The 19,313-nt window shown below is 39.3% G+C and overlaps 1 protein-coding gene across 2 annotated transcripts in view; it reads right to left on the bottom strand.

Moving 5' to 3' along the window:
- The window catches only part of LOC101322056 (myomegalin), a 29,820-nt gene extending 13,219 nt beyond the window's left edge, over positions 1–16,601 (bottom strand). Inside the window, exons 1-2 of one of the 2 annotated variants that reach the window (XM_019920136.3) lie at positions 15,681–16,601; positions 7,115–7,265 (exon numbers count right to left, since the gene is read on the bottom strand). In XM_019920136.3, the coding sequence (XP_019775695.2) occupies positions 7,115–7,265; positions 15,681–15,726 (197 nt within the window). In that variant the 5' untranslated portion in view covers positions 15,727–16,601. Of the gene's footprint in view, positions 1–7,114; positions 7,266–7,451; positions 7,609–15,680 lie in introns of those variants that run through there. The other variant, XM_073808389.1, reaches the window with a different exon arrangement.
- Between the last annotated feature and the right edge of the window lie 2,712 nt (positions 16,602–19,313).

Genomic DNA, 19,313 nt, shown 5'->3' with positions numbered 1-19,313 from the left:
AATGATTTTCCATTGTGGGGAATCCCAAATGAAATTTCAAATATTAGAGGGACTCACTTCACTAGACAGGTTTTAAAACAACTAACCAAGGTTATTCAAACATTATGGCATTATCATTGTCCTTATCAGCCTCAGTCTTTATGGAAGTTGAATGTACCAATGGCATTCTAAAATTTAAATTGGCAACACTGACTGAAAACACAGGAATACTTGGCCTAAAGTGCTACCCTCAGCCCTCATGACAATGAGGTCAACACCTTTTGGGAAACATAAATTAACACCCTTGTGAAATCACCACTGGACAACCCATGCCTTTGATAAGAGAACCCCATGCACATCCTACCCTTGTAAATTCCAATATGACCCAATACTGTAGGGCACTAATACAATATTCAAAAGCTTACAGTCAACAGGTCAAGGAGACTTTCAGAGATCCTTGGTCTCATGAGGACTTTGTATCCCTTACACTGGAACCTGGAGACTAGATATTCCGGAAGAGATATCAATGAAAAACTCCACTTGAACCTTGATGGAAAGGGGCCTACCAGGTTTTTTTAAATTTCTCACACAGCAGTTAAATTACAGGATATTGAAACTTGGATCCATGTCTCTCAACTGAAGAGACGCCTCCCCGCACCACCACCAGACTCTTGAACTTGTCAACCTTCAGCTGACTTAAAATGAAAGATTTCCAGGAAAAAAAAAATCTTCCCTCAAAGCAGATGACAACATCAGGTAGACAGCTTACCCCCAAGGTCACAGAACATGATTCTGCTGGATTCCCCATTCTCTTCCAGGACTTATTTTTATAACAATTATTGTGATATTGCTATTTTACAAACACAAAACATTCAAACTCATTTTCCTTTTTCTGTTAGGGATTTTCTCTACCCACTAAGGTCCGCCATTCAATGCATACCCTCCTTTACTAATCAGAATGATTGTTATGTTATTATTATTTAAGTGTAGCCACTAAAATGCTCAGGGAGACTCTCAGTTAATATTAGAACCAGGTTTTACACATACTTGGATGACAGGAAAAATGGCCTTACAGAAAGATTTAGTATCCATCCTTTGGCCATTCAGCTAATACTGATGGCCAATTAATCTGCCATTGAGAGGAAGCTTCAGAAGCCAAAGGATGGCCTGTAATCACTGTAAACTTCATTGCTGGCAATCTGTCCCTATGCATAGGAAACCTTAATGGTACTGGACTTGATTTAGGACATGCTCTGGACTCACTCTTTAATCACACCCTTTGGTTTGACTCAGATGATGGAGACTGAACTCCTATATATAATGACACAGATTTTAAAATAGATAATGACAATGAAATCTTTGATTATAGTATTAAGAAAATTACTGAAGCTAAACTCAACCTAATCTGCAAAACAAGAAAAAATTACATTGGGCTGCATCTCGTAAGTGCCTTTGAAAATCATAGACAAAACTTAAGCTGTTCCCCCAAACGGGCATGAGGTGGCCAGTTTTAACCAAACCTCTATCATTAGGAAAACTCTAATGCTATCACAAATCATTGTAAATAATAAACAGCCTCTGCATTCTTACTATATAAGCTATCTTATAACAATATACTTCTGAGCCTCATTCTAACTGTCCGTTTAAGAGTTCCCAGTTCATGAACTGTTTTTATGTGCACAATAAACTCTTTTTTTTTTTTTTTTTTTTCTGTACGCGGGCCTCTCACTGTTGTGGCCTCTCCCGTTGCAGAGCACAGGCTCCGGACGCGCAGGCTCAGCGGCCATGGCTCACAGGCCCAGCCGCTCCGCGGCATGTGGGATCTTCCCGGACTGGGGCACAAACCCGTGTCCCCTGCATCGGCAGGCAGACTCTCAACCACTACGCCACCAGGGAAGCCCATAAACTCTTACTAATTACTATTTTAAGTGATCCAATAGTTTCAATGTTGTCATTTCTGGATTTTTTACACTCAGTTCCCTCTAACTTTCTCATTCACACCAACTTTGGCTACCCGTTCCCATCCCAGAGCCATCATCTCCATCCTTCTTGTTATTCTCTTTTTCCAACTAAGAAGATGCTTCTTCTCCTATCTGCTCTTTCAGCTCTATCTCAGGATATAATATTAGCATAGTGTTCCTTGTAAGAAACGCACACACAACACACAGATATACATCAGGGGCCAAGGCCCAGTCTTGGCTGCATTTACTAAGATAACAGACCCTTTAACATCAAGAGGTATAAAATACTAGTTCAGGAAGGGACTTCATCTTATTTTACAGATGAAGACATTGAGGCTCACAAAGAATAAGAGAGATATTTGACATATGTCAAAAATATCTCAATAAAGCTGAGGGGGGATATATCTGAACCCCCATAATTGGTTGGTGGAAGAGCCATCATTAAAAATTTTGGCTTCAAACTCCCAACCTAGTGTCTTTATCAGTACCATGCATACTCTTCTGACTTTCAGGGATCACTGAGATATAAATAAAGCTAATTCTACTTTTAAAACAAGGCTCTTTTCTGAAACACATTTATTATGCTGGATTCTATAGGTCTATTATTTACTCTCAGCCAGTTTCCAAATAATAAACAGCACTTATCACAATAACAATTAAAATGTATCTAGGTAATTTTTTTGCATAAAAGCTGTTTTTTTGAAAACATCAATAAAATCAATAAGCGTCTGGCCAGGCTAACTAAAAGAGAAGACACAAATTACTAGTAACAGAAATGAAAGAGAGGACACCATTATAGATCCCATGGACATTAAAAGGATAATAAAGGAATACTATGAATAACTCTAATCCCACAAATTTGATAACCTAGATGAAATGGGCCAATTTCTTGAAAAACACAATCTGCCAAAACTCATACGAGAAGAAATAGACAATCTGAATAGAACTATATCTATTGAAGACATTGATTCAATAATTAATAACCTTCCAAAACAGAAAGCACCAGGCCCAGATGGGTTCACTAGTGAACTCTACCAAATATTTAGGGAAAAAATTATACCAATTCTCCATAGTCTCTTCCAGAAGATAGAAGCAGAGGAGATACTTTCTAACTCATTCTATGAAGCTAACATTACCCTAATATCAAAACCAGACAAAGGCATTATAAGAAAAAAACTACAAACCAATATCTTTCATGAACATATGTGCAAAAATTCTCAGCAAAATATTAGCAAATTGAAGTCAACAATGTATGAAAAGAATTATACAACACACCAAGTGAGATTTATTCCAGGCATGCAAAGCTGGCTCCAACATTTGAAAATCACCTGATGTAATTCATCACATCAATAGGTTAATGAAGAAAAATCACATGATCTTATCAATAGATGCAAAAAAAAAGCATCTGACAAAATCCAACACCTATTCATCATTAAAAAAAAAAAAAACTCCCAGCAAAATAGGAATAAAAAGAAACTTTCTCAACTTGATAAAGACTATCTACAAAAAACATATAACTAACATTACACTTAGTAGTAAGAAACCAGAAGCTTTTCCACTCAGATCAGAAACAAGGTAAGGTTATCCCCTCTCACCACTCCTTTGCAACATCATATTGGAATTCCTAGCTAATGCAATAAGATAGGGAAAAGAAATAAAAGGTTTACAGAATGGAAATGAAGAAATACAACTGTCTTTGTTTGCAATGACATTATTGTCTATGTAGAAAATCTGAAAGGATCAACCAAAAAACTCTTGGAACTAATAAGTGATTACAGTAAGGTTGCAGAATACAAGGTTAATATACAAAAGTCAGCTTCTTTCCTATATACCAGCAACGTACAAGTGGAATTTGAAATTGAAACAATACCATTTGCATTAGCACCCCCCAAAATGACATATTTAGGTATAAGTCTAACAAAATGTGTACAAGACCCATGTGAGGAAAACTACAAAACTCTGAGGAAGGAAATCAAAGAAGAACTAAATAACTGAAGAGATATTTCATATTCATGGATAGGAAAATGCAATATTGTCAAGATGTCAGTTCTTCCCAACTTCATTTAAAGACCCAAGGCAATCACAGTCAAAATCTCAAGCAAGTTATTTTGTAGATATTGGCAAACTGATTCTAAGGTTTACATGGAGAGGCGAAAGAACCGGAAGAGTCAACATAATATTGAAGGAGAAGAACAAAGTCAGAGGACAGACACTACCAATGTTAAGACTTACTATATACCTATAGTAATCAAGAAAGTGTGGTAGTGGTGAAAGAATAGACAAATCAACAGAACAAAATGGAGAGCCCAGAAACAGACCCACAAAAATATAGTTGACTGATCTATGACAAAGGAGTAAAGGCAATATAATTGAGAAAAGGTAGTCTTTTCAACAAATGGTGCCGAACAATCGGACATCCACATGGAAAGAAAATGAACCTAGATACAGACCTTATACCCTTCACAAAAATTAACTCAAAATAGATCATAGACCTAAATGTAAAACACAAAACTATGAAACTCCTAGAAGATAATGCAACAGAAAATCTAGATGATCTTGAGTTTGGTAATGACTGCTTTTTTTTTTTTTTTACTTTTGATTTATTTATTTTAACATCTTTATTGGGGTATAATGGCTTTACAATGGTGTGTTGGTTTCTGTTGCTGGTATTGACTCTTTAGATATAATACCAAGTTTTAACATTTAAAATTTCTGCTTTGCAAAAGACATGGTCAAGAGAGTAAGAAGACAAATCACAGACATGGAGAAAATATTTGAAAAAGACATATATGATAAAGGACTGTTACCCAAAATACACAAAGAACTCTCAAAACTCAACAATAAGAAAACATACAATTCAATTAAATAATGGGCAGAAGACCTGAACAGACACCAAAGAAGATATACAGAGGTCACATAAGCATATAAAAATGCTCAATATCAATGTCACCATGGAACTGCCAATTAAAACAACAATAAGATACTACTATACATCGTTAGAATGGCGGCCATCTAGAACACTCACAACACTAAATGCTGGTGAGGATGTGGAGCAATAGATACTCTCATTCATTGCTGGTGGGAATGCAAAATGCTATAGCTACTTTTGAAGACAGTTTCTTACAAAATTAAACATATTCCTACCATATGATCCAGCAACCACACTCCTCACTATTTACCCAAATGAGTTGAAAACTTATGTCCACATAAAAATCTGCACACAGTGTTTATAGCAGCTTTATTCATAATTGCCAAAACTTGGAAGCAACCAAGATGTTCTTCAGTAGACGAACAGATAAACTGTGGTACATCCAGAAAATGAAATATTTTTCAGTTCTTAAAAGAAATGAACAATCAAGTTATTAAAAGATATGGAGGAATCTTAAATGTATATTACTAAGTAAAAGAAGACAGTTTGAGAAAGCTAGATAGTGTATGACTGCAATTATATGACATTCTAGAAAAGGCAAAACTATGGTGACAGTAAAAAGGTCAGTGGTTGCCAGGGATTAAAAGGGAGGGAAGGATGAATAGGTGGAACAGAGTATTTTTAGGTAAGTGAATAGTCATTCTATGTGATACTGTAATGGTAGATGCATGTCATCATACTTTTGTCAAAACCTATAGAATGTACAATACCAAGAATGAACCCTAATGTAAACTACTGACTTTGGGTGATAATGATGTTCATCAATTGCAACAAATATCAACAAATATACGACACTGGTGCAGGATGTTGACATTGGGGGAAGAGGCTATGCATGTGCGGGGCAAGGGATAGGTATATGGGAACTCTTTGTACTTTCCATGAATTTTGCTCTGAACTTAAAACTGCTCTAAAAATAAAGTCTATTTTTTAAAAAGAATGATCACAAGAATATAAATTTTTTCAATGCGTTTGACAAACTGAGTGTAGGCTTTGTGAATTGAGGGCCCAGGATTCTGATATTATTTCTGCTGAAGGCTACTGTGCAACTGTGATCAAGCAACCCTATATTTGGGCCTGAGTGTTCTCAGTTCTAAAATAACCCTCAGGTTATTTTAGCTCTAACATTATTCTCTGGGTCAGTGAAATTTAAGTGGTACATATTGACAGTGACCCAATGGAGTATGAAGCAAAATCTAACCACCTCCAAAGCTGCACTTCAACCACTAAGCAAGTTAGTGATGATTTAGTATTTCAGTAACTGGTGCTCACAGGTAATTGTATAATAGATTATCCCCATATTAATTGAATGCTTTCCAAAAGTTTTAGGCAAACAGCCATTAAAGACAGACTGACAAATCTAGCCAACAGGCCATTATTTGGCAATTTTGTAAGTTTATTTGTAAAATTGAGCTGATCACACTGTAGTGTATACAGAAGTAGAAATATAAGATTGTACACATGAAATTTATATAATGTTATAAACCGATGTTACCTCAATAAAAAATAAATTTAAAATGTTGAGTTTATCCAAATTGCCATTCTAGAAACCAGGGTCATGAGCTTCCAAGAGAACGGGGTGGAGTTGGAGGAGCCTCTGTATAAGTCTACCTCCTCAGGCACTGATGTGGGTCAGCTTTCACCATCAAAACATCTCAGGTAACAGGAGATTCGTATGTGCTCCCATCAATGAAGAAAAGAGACACTACTCAAGTGACTGGAAGAGTTCCATGAAATCTCAAGTACCCATGATATCATATATTTGGTGAATACATGCATTGTTAGTTAGAATAAAACCAAATTACTCTGAATAATATAAAATAATTAATAATAAGAACACAGGGACTTCCCTGGTGGTCCAGTGGTTAAGACTTTGCTTTGTAATGCAGGGGGTACAGGTCTGATCCCTGGTCAGGGAGCTAAGATCCCACATGCCTCATGGCCAAAAAATCAAAACAAAAAACAGAAGCAATATTGTAACAAATTCAATAAAGACTTTTTAAAAAGATGGTCCACATCAAAAAATCTTAAAAAAAATCAAACACAACTTGGTTCCACGTTGTGGACCTTTTTTAAAAAATAAAATAAAATAAAAATACTATAGACTTTTCTTTAAAGAATTTCCAGGAAGGTCTTAAGAGAAAGCACTACAGTTAAGGTACAAAGCCTGAATACAGACCCTGAAAGGTGCTACGATAGCAATGACTTAATTCTGACAGAAGAAGTCTCTGAACAAAGAGTCTCTTACCCACTGTGGGACACAGAGGAGAATCCTGCTTTCTCAGGCTGAGTCTTCTGCTCATTCACTCCCCTCTCAGCAGGTCCCTTCTTCTCTAAGGGTTGATGCATCACAGGCTTCAGTTGGAGCATTTTCTCACAAAGAACACTCTTACTGCCTCCTTTAAAAGGAAAGATAGAAAAGAAATGCATCTGGGTCTCCACAATGGCTAGACATTCCTCCAAAGCTACCTAGAGGAATCAAAACAAAATAATGGTTTAAAGAGGCTGGATTACTAGGAAGGGTCCCCTAGGAGCATAAAAATCACAAGAGCAGAACCTACAAGAAAGTAAACAATGAAGCTTACAATGTGCCCCCTTGAACAGTTCTTTATCAGCCATGAAGACCCTGGTGATCCACTGGGTTGAAGGAAAGATGCAGCAAGTAGGGGGAGACGCTGCTTGCTATGAAGAGGAAGACGACGGTCCAGAGAAGTTTTAGAACTAAAAACAAGCAAACAATGAAGTAAACAAATGAAAATAAATGGGCTTTAAACTGGGCTAAAGGATGAGTATTTTTGATTCTTACAGTTGAGATAAAGTTCCCTGGGAGTGTCCCTTCAGAAATCAGAAAGCCTTTTTATCATCCCTAAGTTTTGACAGTCATGTAGGCAGAAACAAAATTTGAGATGTCAGAATTCAAATCTCAGTAACTGGGACTCAACAATAGCACCATGGGAAGGACTCAGAGTGTCTGGTCTCAAGTTGTAATCCTAGAATTGGAATGTGGAGGTAGCTACAGAACCTGAGGAAGCCCTGCTTTCTGATGGCCCGCCATACTCAACACAAGGCTACCTGTTTCTCCCTGGATGTCCCTATCAATAAAGACCACCTCTCTTACCAGCCAGTTTTAGTATCTGTGTATTCTTTTGCTCATACTACCAACCAATCAATTCTAAAGAAAAATCTAAGCATATTTTCCTTGTTCAATCTTGCTGTTGCATAGAAAACATCAAACAAATAATATTTTCTCAACACCTTTTATTTTCTTGAAGATAGTTTCAATAAAAACAGTTGTGGCTTTTCCTAAATGAATTTTTTTTTTTTTTTTTTGGTATGCGGGCCTCTCACTATCGTGGCTTCTCCCATTGCGGAGCACAGGCTCCAGACGCGCAGGCTCAGCGGCCATGGCTCACGGGCCCAGGCGCTCCGCGGAATGTGGCATCGTCCCAGACGGCGGCACGAACCCGTGACCCCTGCATCGGCAGGGAGACTCTCAACCACTGCGCCACCAGGGAAGCCCCCTAAATGAATTTTTTAAGGCTTCTAGTGATTCTCACCATTTCTCTTTGGGAACTCTCCAGATTTTGCTCCTTATATCCTTATATTCTTTTTTTTTTTTTGCGGTACGCGGGCCTCTCACTGTTGTGGCCTCCCCCGTTGCGGAGCACAGGCTCCAGACGCACAGGCTCAGCGACCATTGCCCACTGGCCCAGCCGCTCCGCGGCATGTGGGATCTTCCCGGACCGGGGCACGAACCCGTGTCCCCTGCATTGGCAGGCGGACTCCCAACCACTGCTCCACCAGGGAAGCCCCTTATATTCTTTTAAGAGCAGAGTGATCAAAAACTGGAGTATATGTTCGAAGTATGACTAATAAATTTAGCATAATGATTTTTCATTAATCATAATCTTTTCATTCCATAATAATTAATATATCCCAATGCAATGTTGGATTTCTTTCCCTTGAAGTAGGGAAACATGTAGGGGTTTCATTTAATAAGAAGTCAATTTTAACTTTCTGAACTCCCACCCTCACCCAACTTTGCTACTTAACAGATGATTGTTTTTGCATCTACAATTTACTTTCCACTTTGTCAAAGCCCTTAAAATATTTTATCTCCTTTAATATGATTAATGGATACTTAATGTTGGTGCCGATTTAAAAAATCTAACAGATTTATTTATTCTTTCACTTGGGTCTTGATAGAGTTGCCTGGGCTGCCAAAAAGCCATTGGAAATGGCCCTTGACAGAGCCCAGTAAGACCTAGGCCATGGAATGGAGGGAATGGATGGCAAATGCAAGCAATAGTTTTTAGTGACAGCAGCTGAGACTATAAAGAGAGTCACAGGCACAACAGGAGTGAGAGGGATTACCTTGTTTATTAATGCAATTGAGTTGAGTGCTCCACGCACTCAACTCAATTGCATTCAGTCTCAGTGGGTGGTGGGTCAGTGAGTGGGCATGGGGAAAGGGTCAGGGCCAAAAGGGAAACTTCAGGAGGAGGAAAAGAAGAAGGGGAGGCATGGTCAAGGACAACAAGACCTCCCAGGAGGCTTGTGCAGAGACCCAGGCCAGATTCTGAGAGAAGAGAACTGTTTTTATTCTGTATCAGAATGGGGAGGGAGAAATGGAGAGAGAGGACCTGAAAGAGAGAAATGTGCGAGAACCTGTAGTTGTTTAAGAACAAAGTTGGAAAACATTGTGGATGTTTTCACAACAAAAATATTAAAGGACAGGGAGTGGTCAAGATGCTCAAGGAACTCGGGAGAAGAACTGATGAACACAGTGAGAAGTTTAACAAAGAGTTAGAAAATATAAAGAAGAACCAAATAGAGCTGAAGGATAACTGAAATAAAAATACACTAGAAGGAATCAACAGCAGATTAGATGATACAGGGGAATAGAATAGCAAACTGAAAGACAGAGCAGTGGAAAACACTCAAGCTGAAGAGAAAAAGGAAAAACAAATTTTAAAAAATGAGGACAGTTTGAGAGACTTCTGAGACAATATCAAGCATACTAACATTCGCATTATACGGGTCCCAGAAGGAGAAGACAGAGAGAAAGGGACAGAGAACATACTTGAAGACATAATAGCTGAAGACTTCCCTAACCTGGGAGAGGAAACAGACATTCAGGTCCAGGAAGAACAGAGTCCCAAACAGGATCAACCCAAAGAGGATCACACTAAGACACGTTATTAAAATGGCAAAAATTAAAGATAAAGAGAGAATATTAAAAACAGCAAGGGAAAAACAACAAGTTACATATAAGGGAACTCCCATAAGGCTATCGGCTGACTTTTCAGCAGAAACTCTGCATGCCAGAAGGGAGTGGCATGATATATTTAAAGTGATGAATGGGAAAAACGTAAATACCCTACCCCACAAGGCTCTCATTCAGATTTGAAGGAGAGAGCAAAAGTTTTACAGACAAGCAAAAGTTAAAAGAGTTCAGCACTATGAAACCAGTTTTACCAGAAATGTTAACGGAACTTCTTTAAGCAGAAAAGAAAAGGCCACAACAAGAAATATAAAAATTATGAAAGGAAAAATCTCATTGGTAAAGGCAAATATACAATAAAGGTAGTAGATCAACTACTTATAAAGCCTAGTAGGAAGGTTAAAAGACAAATGTAGTAAAATCATCTATAGCCACAATAAGTAGTTAATGGAAACACAGAAAGATGTAAAATATGATGTCAGAAACAGTACTCATAGGAGGAGGGGAGTAAAAATGCAGGGTTGTTAAAATGCGTCTGAACTTAAGAGATCAGCAACTTAAAATAATCATACATAGATACAGATATAAAGATTACTATATATAAACCTCTGGTAATCACAAACCAAAAATCTATAATAGATACACACACACAGTTATTATTATTATTATTATTTTTTGTGGTACACGGGCCTCTCACTGTTGTGGCCTCTCCCGTTGCGGAGCACAGGCTCCGGACGCGCAGGCTCAGCGGCCATGGCTCACGGGCCCAGCCGCGCCGTGGCACGTGGGATCTTCCTGGATCAGAGTACGAACCCGCGTCCCCTGCCTCGACCACTGCACCACCAGGGAAGCCCCACACTGTTATTTTTAAATGGGTATTTGATACATGTAAAAGAAATAAATTCAGTTAGAATCTATTTTAGCACTGTAAACTGAATTGGTTTAAAAGCAACATCACCGAAAGCTCAATGAGTATCCACAGTGTCCAGGTTTTGGTCTTTAATACCATTACCCACAAAATGAAGCAGACTTCTTAAAGAAATGACTACTTCCAGGAATGGTGCAGGGGAATTACAAGGTGAGCATGGGAAAGCTTGGACCAGAAAGCAATGTTCATTAACAAACTATTAGGATCTTTTCAAAAACACATAGCCAGCTTTAAGGAATTCCCAGTGGCATAAGTTGTGATAATTTGAGCATGAAAAGGAATTGTGATTTTTGTGCAGGGGTCAGTAAACTATGGCCTACTGGCCAAATCTGGCTCACAGCCTGTTTTTGTAAATTTTTTTTTGGAACAGAGCCAGGCCTATTCACATATGTATTATGTATGGCTGCTTTTGTGTTACAATGGCAGAGTTGAGCAGTTGTAACAGAGACCATATGGCCTGCAAAGCCTAAAATATTTACTATCTGGTACTTTTCAGAAAAGAGTTTGCTGACCGCAGTCTAGTGGATTAAAAAACAGAATATTGGAGTCCATAAATGATAATCAAAGAGATGAAGTCATTTGCATGTTGAAGTACTTAGGTTCAATGATCATGATGTCTGTAAATTCCTCAAATGTTTCAACAAGAACATATAATTAAGTAGATGTAAACTATCTGATTTCTATCTTCATAGATTAGTGTTGACTGTTTGGAAATTCACATAAATAAATATACTTTTTGTGTGTGTCTGGCTTTTTTTTTTCATGCAACATAATGTTTTTGATGCATCTGTGTTTTTGAGTGTATTATTTTGGTGTTATTGATGAAGGTTATTCCTGTGTGTGTCCATATCACTGTTGATGGATAATAGAGCTATTTCTAGTTTCGGCTATTGTGAACAAAGCTGCTATGAACATGCTTGTATAATTCCTTTCTGTAGACATGTGCATTCATTTTTCTTCAATATATACTTTGTAGTAGAATTGCTCAGTCACAGGGTAGGTGTACGTTATTAGAAACTGCCAAAACAGTTTTCCAGAATGACTGTGCGATACCTTCTCAACAGCAGCAAGATATAAGTTATTCCACATTCTTGTCAGCATTTGCCATTCTCTGTCTTTGAAGTTTTACTTATTCTTATGGATGCATAAAGGTATCTCATTGTAGTTTTAATTTGTGTTTCCCTAATAAGTAATGATATTGCACATCTCTTAGGTCTTTTGCCCATTTAGAAATTCTCTTTTGTGAAGAAAGTCTATTCCAGTATTTTGCTCATTTTTATATGGCTTAGCTTTTGTTATTATTTCTATGAGTTCTCTATACATTCAATACTAGAGTCATTTTCAGTTAAGAATATTGCAAATATCTTCTCCTAGTCTGTGGCTTGCGTTTTTACTTTATGGTGATTTTGGATGAGCAAAAGTTTTTAATTTTGATGAAATCTAGTTTCTTTATTTTTTCTTTTATTGCTAAGGCATCTTACTCTAAGACATCTCTCCTATCCCCAGATTGTGAATATATTTTCCTACATTTTCTTCTAGAAGCGTTAATGTTTTAACTTTCAGCTTTTACATATATGATTCATCTCCCGACCTCAGCAGAATACTTAATCACTATAGAATCCATAGCTTGCTTGCAGACCACCAACCCAGACTCCCCCAAATTTTTACAACCTTTGATGTAAACACATTCACAATAGTTTCCTGCTCTGCTCTTTGATAACTACAGATCCTTGTACTTCCATCTCTCACTCTTTCTTTGGCCCTCTCTTTCCTTCTCTCTCCCCTTCTTATCCCTACAGCTGAGAAAACCAGAAAAACCTAAAACTGACAAGAAAGACCTGGTCAATCTGTGCTCAGGAGCACAGGTTCTGGTTTGTAAAACTGATTCAGCCCTTGTGTGGCCTTGGACAAGTAACTTAAACTTTATGTGCTTCAATTCTTTCTTCTGTAAAATGGGCCTAATAGGAGTAGTCTACTTCATTCTGCCATTGTTAGCTGTGCGTAAATTTAGTAGCTACTCGATCAATAATGTTATACTTAGTAGAATCATCGTTTTCATTGTCATTATCCTCTGCATTATTTTTATTTATTTATTATTATTATTATTTTGTGGTATGCGGGCCTCTCACTGTTGTGGCCTCTCCCGTTGCGGAGCACAGGTTCCGGATGCGCAGGCTCAGCGGCCATGGCTCACGGGCCCAGCCGCTCCACGGCATGTGGGATCTCCCCGGACCGGGGCATGAACCTGTGTCCCCTAGCATCGGCAGGCGGACTCTCAACCACTGCGCCACCAGGGAAGCCCTCTCTGCATTATTTTTGAAAAACACTATGCTGATATTTTGCACCTTAGTTTTACGTCTTCGAGAAGTTATTGTAAATGGAATATGAACCTGTTGTGTTCTGCATAATGGTTCTGAGTTTTATTCATATTGTTGAGTATATCAAAAGTTTATTACTTTTTATTGCGGAGTAGTATTCCATTGCATGGATATACCACAATTTGTTTACCAGTGTCCTGATAATGGACATTTGGGTTGCTTCAAGTTTTGGCTATTGTGAATAAAAATGCTATGAACATTCTCACTACAATTTTTTTTGTATGGACATGTGTTTTTATTTCTCTTAGAAGAATATCTAGGTGAAGTGTTTCTGGGAACAAAAGGATATTTATGTAAATTTATGTTTAAATGTATAAGAAATTGTCAAATCAAAGTGGTTATAACATTTTACAGTCCCACTAAAAATGTATGAGAATTCCGGTTTTTCCACATCTTCACCAAGATTTGATGTTTTCAGACATTATAATTTTAGCCATGCTGCTGAGTGGAGTGGTATCTCAAGGTAGTTTTAATATCTATTTCCCTGACAGCTAATGATATTGAACACTTTTTATGTGCTTACTGGCCATTAATATATCTTCCTCTTTGAAGTGTGTTTAAGCTTTTGCCTGTTTTAAAAAATGGGTATTTCCATTTTTAATCTGAACTGTAGTAGTTCATTATATATTCTGGAGACATAGTCTTTGTCAGATATCTTTTGTAACTATTTTCTTCCAATCTGTGACTTGACTTTTCACTTACCTAATGGTATATTTTCATGAGAAGACTTTTTAATGTTGTTAAAGTCTAATGTATCATTGTATTTTTTACTTCTTTTTGTGTCATATTTAGAAAATCTTTGCTTACTACCAGGTCACAAGGATATTCTCATGTATTTTCTTATAAAATGCTATAGCTTTAGTTTGTATGGTTTGATCTATGATCCAACTCAGATTAGCTTTCGTGTATATTGTGAGGTAGGGATTGTAGGTTTTTTCACTACATAGATATCCAGTTGTTCCAGCACTATTTATTGCAATGATATTCCTTTCCCCATTGAATAGCTCTAGTGTCTTTTTAAAAAAATAATTTGACTATATAAGGTGGGTCTGTTTCAGGTGTCTCAATTCAGTTCCATTTATCTATACATGTATCCTTTTGCCACTCCCATACTATCTTGTTTGTAGTAATAAACAGCTTGATAGTAAATCTTAAAGTCTTCCAGGGTTGACTTTTTCACACAGCTCAATAAATTTTGAAATGTGTATATACTAAAGTAGCCACCATGCACAGCAAGATATGCTGTCACTTAATCCCTCTCATTTAATTGCAGGATACGTGCCTTCACATATTATGGCTGACCTGTTAGCCAAAGATCCTCTATTGCAGCCTCCAGAGAAAAATCTCCAGTTACCTTCAGAGCTGATTGAGAGACAAAATATCTGCAACATTCAACAATGAATCTAGATTTTTTTGAAAAAAAAAACTTCATTTTCCTTACACCCATGAATACAATTGTTTGATTTGCAATTTTCTATTCTTCGTAGGGACAGTCCCCTGGAAGGCCTACCCTAATTTACTAGGCTGATGGTTGAGTGTGGGGTTGCAAATTAAAGGCTGAAGTAGAATTTACTTTTATTGTATAGAAAAGATGATGGGGAGATGCTGAGGAAAGGCTTAGGGAAGAGTAAGTTGGAACTAGAAAGTTGATATTAGGATCTTGCAGTGATTGTCAGATTTCGTAGAAAAAGGAGTTAGATGCTACCTATCCAAAGGCGGAAAAAATGTTGGTGGAAAAAAACAATATTTAAAGGCATTTTATTAGGCCTTGTCATTTATATATCATCTTTCCTTTTCGTTTTTGTAAAATTGGCATAAAGCTGGCCTCATGTGTTTGTTATATGACTTCTGGAATGTGGATTTCCATTGAAAACTATTAAAATTAAAATATTCATTGTGAACGTCCTAGATTACTGGTCCCAACCTAAGGGACAAACCTACCTGGCTGAAGTGCCGTTCCTGGGTCTGTGTCATTAACAGTAGTTGCTTTCCCTAGTGTATTAGCTTTCGTATTTCCTCCACACCTGAAAGTTGTAGTTCATACCAGCCATAAACCGTTTCCTTTGCTAAAAGATTTTAAAGTACTCTTACCCCAAGTAAGTGCATTTAAAAAATTGACCTATCTGTTGCATCCTTGGAATCCATCAAAAGCCAAGGGAGAGACGTTCAAGTGCTACAAGTTCCAGTGCTGCCCATCTGGGGAGGCAAAGGGGCTGCTTACTCGCTGGCCGCCTGGCCACGGTTGTCTGCTTTGGCTCCAACTGCTCACGGGAACTCGACTCACCTTCACCACGCCGGGAGGACCGGGTCGCTGCGGACGCCGACTTCATCTTCAGGGTGCGTTCAGATGAGGAATTCGCATGGGATTTCTTCTTTTCCCTTAATCTGTTTTCACCTCGCCCTCTGTCTCTTCAAGACCGTTTTTGGATCCTGACTGGACAGGACTTAAAGGAGAGGCTTCCCGTCTCCTACAGGTCTCTTCCTGCCCGGACGTTACTGCCCGCGAGGGAGAACGAGAGGAGCTGGGAGGGCAGCGGGTGCCCGAGAACCACAAAGTCGCCGTGTGCGCCCGCGCGCACCGCGCCCCTGCGTCTCGCGGGCCGCTGGCAAATTGAATCAACACCGCCGGAAGCTTCTCCGCCGGCGCCACGCGAGGTGTGGGGCTCCCGACCCGGCGAGAGGGGCCCAGCTGAGGCGGCCCCGCCCTGCCCACGGCCCCCGAGGACAGGCCCGGAAGAGGCCGATTTGGACCGGCGGAGCCAAGAAAAGTCTCAACCGCGACCCGGCCCCACGCCCCCGAGGTTTAAGGTCTCAAACCCTGAAGTCTTAGCGGACCGAGCGTCGCGAGTTGAATCGATTTCCACGCCTTTATCAGGAGAGTCGAGGGCCAAAATCAGACCAAGAAGAAGACTGTGTGGATCAAAGTGCGCAATTAATCAGAAAGGAAAAACTATTTCTTAACTGATTAGGTTGTGGATTGTGAAAGACCGGCATCAAGTTTTTTGGCGTGAGCACACGAAGGATGGAGTTGCCCTCAAGTAAGGTAAGAAAACTGCAGGTGCAGCAGGTTGTATGGGAAGGATTCAGAATCCAGTTCAGGGCCTTGGAGCCTGATTTGAAAGCGTTTTCCATCCTAGCCGTCTCCGTTGCTACATCCGCCTGAGTACATTTGGACGATGGAGATGCCGGGTCACGGTGCGCGGCCCCTTCTCTCCCCGCGCACATTCCCTCCCGCCTCCAGTGGGCCCCTAGCACGCTCCCCGGTCACCGGTGACCTTCTCTCCACACGCTGCCACCTCACAAAGACGCGTCACCAGGCCAGTTCTGAGGTGCTGCCAGGATGAGGCAACTCGCTCGGGACTTGCAGACACGGCTGGCCTCGCGCGCGCTCGGAGCGTCACCTGCGGGCTCCTTTTTTGGACGAAGCAGGGAGGGAACGACCTTAGGAAAGGATTTCTGGAACGACGGGTGACCCTTCCGGAAGGCTCAAGGCCTTCCAGAGCAAAGGGAAAAGGTCACTGTAGTCAGAAGCAAGGAGAAGAGGTGTGGATTTGCGGTTCTCCGGTGGTCTAGTGGTGAGGATGCAGGGCTTTTACCGCTGCGGCCTGGGTTCGATTCCCGGTGAGGGAAGGAGGCTTTGCTTCTTACTAGGTTTGACATTTTCTAACCGCTATCATTCGTTTTTTCCACGACTGGAGGAGACATGGGGTTGACTGTTTACCGAGAATACATTCCAGAAAGTGGAACAGGTAGGTGAAATGTAGTATGAATTTAAAACTCTCATATGCGGCCACCACCAAATTATAAATCCAATTACATGCCCCAAATTGTACGAGGCAATTTTCTCCCCACATTTAAAACCAACACTAGAAATTATCAATCTTTTAGATATGATTTTGAACTTTATTTACCATCAATCTCTTCACAATTTCCCCATAGTCTTTTAAGTCCGCAGGAGACAAACTAAAAGAACTGCCTAGTATTTCTGCAAACTTGAATTTAAGACTCTTTCTCTGTTCTCTTCTATTTTGGTGTTCACCCTTCCAGGTAAGATAAGTCGCAATAAAAAATGTAAGTCTGGGCGTCCCTGGTGGCGCAGTGGTTGCGAGTCCGCCTGCCGGTGCAGGGGACACGGGTTCGTGCCCCGGCCCGGGAAGGGAAGATCCCACACGCCGCAGAGCGGCTGGGCTTGTGAGCCATGGCCGCTGAGCCTGCGCGGCCGGAGCCTGTGCTCTGCAACGGGAGAAGCCACAACAGTGAGAGGCTCGCGTACCGCAAAAAAAAAAAATGTAAGCCTGGATTTTTTGCTTGCAGCGGTCTCACTGGTTCTAAATTTTGTGGATATGGAGTTGTAGCTTGGATAGGTTCACGGGTATACTTTACCTTTAGGAACTTCACAAACGTGGTACATCGGAGGATCCCTAGATCCATTTTTGGAAGTGTTGGCAGAAATAAACACCAGAAATAAAAGTAACAGCTCCTGAAGACCAAAGACTGGTTGGAACCACAGCAGACTTTTGTTGTTGTTGTTGAAGTGTAGTTGATTTACAATGTGGTGTTAGTTTCTGTACAGCAAAGTGATTCAGTTATACATATATATACATATTCTTTTTCATGTTCTTTTCCATTATGGTTTAGTATAGGATATTGAATATAGTTCCCTGTGCTATACAGTAGGACCTTATTGTTTATCTGTTTTATATATAGTAGTTTATATCCACAGGAGACTTTTTAAAACCAGAGAGGAGTTGCTTTCATAATTTAATTTTCATTTTGATGGCCACTTTATCTATTTTGATGACATTAGTGGAGGGAAATTTCTTTATTGGATCATTCATTTTTCTATATTATTATTTATCTAAAGGAAACTTAATAAAAAATTGTACTATAATGGTGATAATAACAATAAAATTTAATAATAAGATTTCACATCTTACATTATTCACATTGATGTAGCTGGCTTATGCTGTCATGTATTGCCCACTGTATAACATTACCTGATGAGTATATTCAAATATGTAGTAATACGTACTATTTTGTATATATTTTACATATGGATAGATAGATAGACAGATAATGCAATTATTTATAATTCAAGAAGGGAAATATAATGGGAAGGTGTTGGTAACCTCTTAGGTAGTGAAGCCCTGAAATTAACTGATTTTATGCCATGTTCTCACATACTTTAGAAGGCTATGCTATAATATTAAAATGACATTCCTTAGCCAGTTTTGTTGCCCATTTCCTGACCCAGCATTAAACACAGGAAGAGTGACAATGGGAAGAAAGTGGCCTTTTGATGGACTTACCTAATATCTCTCTCCTGTTATTACTTAGAATAACATCAGAAAGTCAAGAGAAACATTTATGTAGAAAAGGGACATTCTCTGCTCTTCCTCTTCCCCAACCCTTAATACCCAATGGGGGAGTAAACACTTCTCATTCTTCACAATCCAGGACAGATATTGAGCTTCCCTTTCTAATTGTTGAGGTCAAGAGTATATTAAAACATCATACCAAAGGGTGTGGTTATTACTGCCGCTTTCTACCTGAGCAGCAAAAATTCTAACCCAACTGGTGTCAGGGGGAGGTTCCAACCATGCATCCCCATTCCATCTGCCTTCTTTCTGGCCCTCTCCTCTCATAGGACTTGCACCGTCAGATTAATTTGGGGAAGTTTGGTAAAGGTTGTTTTGTGCTTAGACAGAAGGAAAAACCTCTCAGACCTCGAACTGAGCCTTATGTTCTGGTCTAGTTTACTGGAGTTCCTTCTACTATGGCACAAGCCCTACCAATGGAAGTTTGTTATTGGTAATAACCAATAACAACTTTGCTACTTTTCTTTGTGTACATATCTCCCTCAGGGACCCCCACACCAACCAGCAAATCTAAGTTATTGGCAGGTTGAGATTTGGGA

The sequence above is a fragment of the Tursiops truncatus genome, chromosome 1 (genome assembly GCF_011762595.2).
Source record: "Tursiops truncatus isolate mTurTru1 chromosome 1, mTurTru1.mat.Y, whole genome shotgun sequence".
NCBI classification, from domain to species: Eukaryota; Metazoa; Chordata; class Mammalia; order Artiodactyla; family Delphinidae; genus Tursiops; species Tursiops truncatus.
Note: the sequence above shows the minus strand (reverse complement) of the source record. Positions and strands in the feature narration are given on the sequence as shown.